This window comes from Orycteropus afer, unplaced genomic scaffold, assembly GCF_000298275.1.
Source record: "Orycteropus afer afer isolate SDZICR_OR568_19922 unplaced genomic scaffold, OryAfe1.0 scaffold00141, whole genome shotgun sequence".
In the NCBI taxonomy this organism is placed as follows: Eukaryota; Metazoa; Chordata; class Mammalia; order Tubulidentata; family Orycteropodidae; genus Orycteropus; species Orycteropus afer.
The window spans coordinates 5,341,034-5,347,669 of record NW_006921728.1 but is presented as its reverse complement, the minus strand read 5'-3'; the positions used below and the strand labels follow the sequence as shown (position 1 = coordinate 5,347,669).

At 40.9% G+C, this 6,636-nt stretch overlaps 1 protein-coding gene across 1 annotated transcript in view; it reads right to left on the bottom strand.

The window, feature by feature from the left end:
• Positions 1–576: 576 nt before the first annotated feature.
• GALNT1 (polypeptide N-acetylgalactosaminyltransferase 1) overlaps positions 577–6,636 on the bottom strand; it is a 58,917-nt gene continuing 52,857 nt past the window's right edge. Inside the window, exons 10-11 of the mRNA XM_007945655.2 lie at positions 6,362–6,496; positions 577–723 (exon numbers count right to left, since the gene is read on the bottom strand). Coding sequence (XP_007943846.1) covers positions 577–723; positions 6,362–6,496 — 282 coding nt within the window. The remainder of the gene's footprint in view (positions 724–6,361; positions 6,497–6,636) is intronic.

The following is a 6,636-nucleotide window of genomic DNA, read 5'->3' as shown; positions in this document are numbered from 1 at the left end:
ACTATAACAAATTGTACTTCTCATAGTTCTGACTTAATTTTCTTTAAACCCTGTTTAATATAGTTTTTTAATTATTGTTGTAAAAATGTTGTTTTCATGATACTAAATCTGGTTCCAGTTCCTTTTCATTTATTTTTATAGCAATGTTTCATATACTGGCTACCAGTTCTAATCAGAAAAAACACCTCAGAAATCTCTTCACAACGACAGTGCATTCAGTAGGAGTTACCGATGTGCAGGCAAACCGTAAACAGGCAGAAAGCACATCTTCCTGACTGTGTCACTGTCTGAATATTCCTTATGACGATTCTTGATGAGACTCTTTCCATCATGTAAACATCAGTGTGCACAGTCTCACGTATGTATGTAGTTTCACGTCCTTGGACAGGAAGGCTGGTTCACAGCTAGTGAAAAGCTAGAGGAGTGTTAGGTTTTAATGGCTGATAAACCTTACATCCCGCAGAGCAGGAAAGTACTTTTCCTTTTTTGCTACTTAAGAATGTGGCAGAAATGTATGCTGAGGTAGCCCAGTCAATCCTTAGTTTTTTTTTTTATTTCTTTCTTGTAAATTTGGTCTCAGAATATTTCTGGCAGGGTGACGTTTCGAAGAAGCCACTGCTGGGACCGGCTTCCATTGCAGTCTCTGATGCTGGGCACCTGGCTGTCCTCTTCTGTGGCTTTGTCCAGGCACTGGTTACTGTTCACATGCTGTAGGGTTAATTTCTGAAAATGACAGAAAAAAAGTCTTAATGAAAACTGGGGGGAGGAGGGGAAACCCAACCGAATCCTTTTTGGTGATTATTAAACTCTGTGGAAAAAGTGACTTTGTTTAAAATAAAATGGAGAGAATGGTGTGTATTTAAAGATAGCATTAAGAGCTGTAGCGGGGAGAAGGGCCCTGGGGTCCAGTTGAAAAGCACTGGACATGGAGTAAGATGACCTAAATCCTAAGTCTCAGCTGTGCCGTAAGCTCTGCAATACTGCAAAGCTTCATTTTTTTTGTGTGTGGCTTACTTTCCTAAAAAATGACCAGAGAAGTGGATTCTAATCTAGGATCCTTAATTTACATTCAAGAAGCTTTTTCAAAAATGTTCCATTTCCCAGTGATGAAGCAGTTCAAGTACACTTTATGGTTCTAAAACCTCAAGTCCACAGAAACTCAGGTCCTTCTGAAGATTCAAAATCAAGAATGTTGGGAATGAGATTTAGTATAATCAGCCTTAAGTCTATGTCTATATCAAACCTAGAAGCTTAGATTTCCAGCTTAATGCAACTAAGGGAGGTGACGGAGCGCAGAAGAAAGAGTAAAGGATTCTGGAGTTGACAGACTGTGTACAGAGCCGGGGTAACTTGTGCTTTCTCGTTAACAAGAGGATAACATGACATATTTTAAAGAAATTTTTAAATAAATACAGGTAACAAATAAAAAGTACCTAACACAGTTCACACAAAACAGGGCCTTAGTAAATGGCTGACAGATCTAGCTATGCATCTTCCTAGCTATTGCATTTTAACAGAAAAAGTACACAGTTTTGCAAATTGCACAACCCCCATGCACCAGTGTCCTACGCTCACTGTGTGTGTTATACACGTGTACATACTGGTTACATGGGTACATTATATGTGGAAATATGGTATTTGTTTACATTCTAGATTTAATGCTGCCATGATGAATTTTAGGATAATTTCAAAAGGGCAGAGCAGATGAGAGCTAACAGATATATGATAGTCACGATCCACACTGATGATCCTGATATAATGCACCATGATCATGTTAAGGACCCCGAAGTAGTTGTGTAGGAATTTGCATTAAGAGGATCCTATAAGTGTTAAACAACTATAATGAAATGTAAGATATGTTAATTAACATGCATTTATCTGATTTTTTCACTCATGGCTCTATTTTAATGTAATTCTTTTATCTGGAATGTTTTCATTATCAGGAAACCAGTTGCCCTAAGATCAGATAAAATGCCACCTCCTTAAATAAGCTCTCTTCAAATGGAGCCTCTTTTGAACTTAAAAACAACCTCTGTATGTGTATATTTCAGCTTCCGGTCACTTATTCTTTGTGTCGCAAAGTGGGAACTGGCAAAGGGCAGTAGTATGCATTTGCAGATGTCACCATTTGCTGTTATCACTGATCATCTACTTTAATTGTTACAAATGCGTAACAAGTAAAACAAAGCCTTGGAGAGCGAGTCAGCCTGGCAGTGGTTATTATGCTTTTAATGCAGATGTTCTGTAGTTTCGTGAGACATTCCTAGAGTGAATTTCAGCAGATTCGTCACATACCAACCACGTGCCCCTGAAAAATTACTTAGCCTCTCTCAGTCCAGTTTCCTCATCTATAAAAAGTGCACAAAGACACCTCACTGAGTGACTGTAAGGAAGCAGTGAGATAATGAAGCGGCGTCTAGCTCAGAGCAAGTACTCCATAAAGGGTCCTCGTTATTGGAAAACTCAACATCCTAACAACGTCCTGCATACCAGGAACACGATCCAGCAGCCCAGCGAGCCGAAGCTCTCCATGCACACTGCTGCAAGGCCTCTAGCCCCACGTCAAGAAAAAAACTAAGCACGAAAGTGAAAGTCGGCTCAGGCTGCTGGGTCCACATCACAGCTTGACTTCTCCCTCTGCCCTGTCCTGCTTTTTTCCTTTCATAAGTGTTGGCCCAAAAGGTGCTCCCTCATTAATATCCTGAACACTGAACTCTATCTCAAACTCTGCCCCCGCCCCCCAAAAAATATTTGATTACAGTTTTGGTGAAAGTGTCCATAGCAAAACAGGTTCCCACTCAACAATTTCTACACATATCGTTCACAGGCATTAGTTATATCCTTTCCCCCCCCTCTACTACAGGGTATATTTGTTTGTTTTTACCAAAGTAAAGTAGCTATAACAACAGCAACAACACTAATCTACCACAGCTGACGTAGTCACTGCCCCATTCATATTTCCTGGGATCTCAGTATACTGTTTTCATTTTTTTAATATTTTTGTTGTTGTTGAGAATATATACAGCAAAACATGCACCAATTCAACCATTCTACATGTACAACTCAGGGGCACTGATTGCGTTCTTCAGGTTGTACAACCACTCTCCTCCTTTTCTGAGTTGTTCCTTTCCCGTTCACATCAACTCACTGAGCCTTAAGGCCCCCATGTAATCTTCCAGTTTGCTGTTGTCAATTTTATTCCACACAGATAGTTCTCAAAAGAGTGCAATGCTAAGGCAGACTCTTTTTTTTTTTTTTTTTTTACTAGTTAAGCTAAACTATTGTTTGGTTGTAAGAAGACTTCAGGGGGTATTTCTGTTTCAAGGTTTAAAGATCTCAGGGCAACTGTTTCAGGCGTTTATCCAGTTCCCATGGCTCTAGAAAGTCTGGTGTCCATGAGTCTGGGATTTGAAATTCTGTCAAACTTTGCTTCTGGGAGAACCCAGACTGTGACACTAAAATTTCCTGTCGGGGGTGAAAAATGATCTAGTCTCTAATCAAAGTAGTGACCTAGCAAAGTGATCCAGAAATTCTAAGACTTACACTCATGACTAGTTCTTTCTAAATACCCCATCTCTAGCTTCTTACATTCCTCATCAAACATTTACTTTTGGAATATTTGTTTCAACAGACTCTGTAAGATGGCCACCCAACAGCCATTTCTGCTCTTTCGCCTTGCTCCCTCACACACCAGGATGCCCGGAAAACCAACTGCTTGCTTTCCCAGCTTTCCTTGCGCTTGGTGGGCACCATGGCATGAAGTTCTGGCCTAGAGGACATAAACAGAGTTTGCTGAGGGGCTCCAGGTAAAGCTTTGCTTTCTTGATAAAGAGCAAAACATGTGGCTGTTCAACATTCCCACCCCCTTTTTTCCTGCCTTGAGCCAGGATGGGGCAGTGAAGGTACAGCAGCCATCTTGTCGTTATAAGGCAAAGCCACAAAACTGTTAAGACATTAGTCCTGATGTCACTGGGCCATGTAAGCCACATGAGGGGCCACGTATTTCCAGACTGAAAAAAAAACCAAATTCACTGCTGTCGAGTCGGATCCGACTCACAGCAATCCCTCCTTGGGTTTCTGAGGCAGTACCACTACAGAAGTAGATTGCCCAACCTTCCTTCCGAGGAGTGGCTGGTGGGTTTGAACTGACAGCCTTCTTTTCTGCTTAGCAGTCAAGTGCCTCAGGCACTAGGCCACCAGAGCTCCCTATTTCTAGACTAATTATGTAAAAAACAATAAAACCCTATTTGTTTAAGCTACTACGAGGAGGTTTAGCATTGTCTAATGAATACACTGTCATTTCCATTTCCAAATGAACTTAAATGTAAGAGGATTTTATTATTATTATTATTACAATGCCTCTGGGGTACTACTGGCATTTACTGTCTGGAGCCAGAGATGTACTTCTTGCAGTGCATGGGGAAGTCACACTGAAAATGGCAACTGTACCCACGATGGGAAACCAGGAACAGAATGCTCAGGCTGTTTCTAATGGCCACATTAACGGAACCGTTACTATATTTAATATTACTGTTACTATAGTTTTACAGAAGAGTCCGGATGACATGGTGGTTAAAGTGGTTGGCTGCTAACTTAAAAGGTTGGCAGTTTGAACTCACCAGCTGCTCCATGGGAGAAAGATGTGGCAGTCTGCTTCCATAAGTGTTTATGGCCTTGGAAACACTATGGGGCAGTTCTACTCTGTCCTATAGGGTCACTATGAGTCTGAATCTACTTGATGGTAATGGGATAGTTTGACACTGTGAAGGGAGACACAGAACCATAAAACATGGTCTCTTCCCATTTAAATGTAACAGTTTAGTAGTAGAGAAAAGACAGATAATAAATAACTACAAAGAAACACAAGCAGTACAGGGGTCAAAGAGGATTATAATTAAGTTGGGGCAGAGAAAGCTCATTCTTGGCTGGGATTCACAGAAGTGAGGTCAAAGCTGGAATGTCAAGAATGGGCAGGATTTGTTAGGCAGAGAAAGAAGAATGACCTTAAATGTGAGTGGGAAAGTATAGGGCATATTCAGGGCATATACTTCAGTGAAGTAGACCAGGGTCTGTATGCGACACGGTACAGAAAGAAAAGGAGGCTGACGTCATCACTCTGGACAACACCTACGTTTAGGGAGTACGTGAGGAAGGAGAGTGAGCCAAGCAGACAAAAAGAACAGAAAGTAAATAAAGAGAAGAACCTAAGTAGTAGGGCTTCTAAAGCCAAGGGATAAAAGGATTTCAAAAAATCATCCTAGCAATGGTAAGTGCTACAGAGAAATTAAGGGAAAAATAGACTAGAAAGTTCACAGTGTCAGGCCAAGGCAGGAACCAGGTTGGTGAACCAAAGGCATGGGTACAGGATACCCACTCCCCTTTTTATCAAAAGCACGTAACATGGAAGATGGTATACAGAAAGTAAAAACTATTGCCACCAGGTCAATTGTAACTCACAGTGACCCTCACTGGGTTCTCAAGGCTGCAAGTCTTTATGGAAGTAGATTGCCTCATCTTCCTCCTGTGGAGCAGCTGGTGGGTTTGAACTGCCTACCTTTTGATCTTTGTCATATGAAAAAACCAAACCAAACTCACTGCTGTCGAGTCAATTCTGACTCATAGTGACCCCCCATTGGGTTTCTGAGGTGGTATCTCTACAGAAGTAGATTGACCAGTCTTCCTTTCAAGGAACGGCTGGTGGGTTTGAACTTCCAGCCTCTGGTTAGCAGTCAAATGACTTAGGCACTACATCACTGAAAAATTACTATGAGTCAGGGAATTTTACTAAGACTCCCTTTTTACAAAATTTTTTAGTTCAGTTATTTAAAAAGCCTACTTACTGCTGCATTTCTTCCACGCTAGACTACAGCGCTTGAGGACACAGAGAAGGATCAGGGGCTATGCAGAAACAACAAACACTCAGGGAATGAAGGCACCTATGATTTTGTAAGACTAGATTAATTATAAGGAGCTCTGGTAGTGTAGTGGTTAAAGCATTTGGCTGCTAACGAAATAGCCAGTGATTCAAATCTACTAGCTGCTCCAAAGGAGAAAGATGAGACAGTCTGCTACTGTAAAGACTGACAGCCTTGGAAACCCTGTGGGGCAGTTCTACTCTGTCCGAAAGGATCGCTATGAGTTGGAATTGACTTGATGGCAGTAGGTTTGGTTTTGGTTTAGTTTAATCACTGGGGAGAATCAAACATATTTGTTTTACTTATTTTTTTCATCTATTAATTTTTAGAGTATAAGAATACTCATATTCAAACTCCTCAAGAATTCATTCCTTTAGCTATCAAATATATAAATATATCCAAATGACACACATTTGTTTTTTCCTTTAGAAAACCAGGTAACTTACCACTGGGTCATACTCCCAAAGTTGGTTGCCTTTCAGGTGGTGGCATTTGAGCATTGTGACTGGGCCATTAAGTTTAGAAACATCCAGACAAAGGTCATCTGTTCTAATTTCTTTGTTGGCAGTATAAGAGAAAACCTGAAAGCAAAAATGCACACGTGTAAGCCTCACAGTACAAAGTGTCTCATATGCTCAAGAATCTGCACGGCAACAACAACTACACCCATTCCTTACAGGGTTAGTTTCCCAAAAGCAGGTTGTTATGTGAAAATGGGATT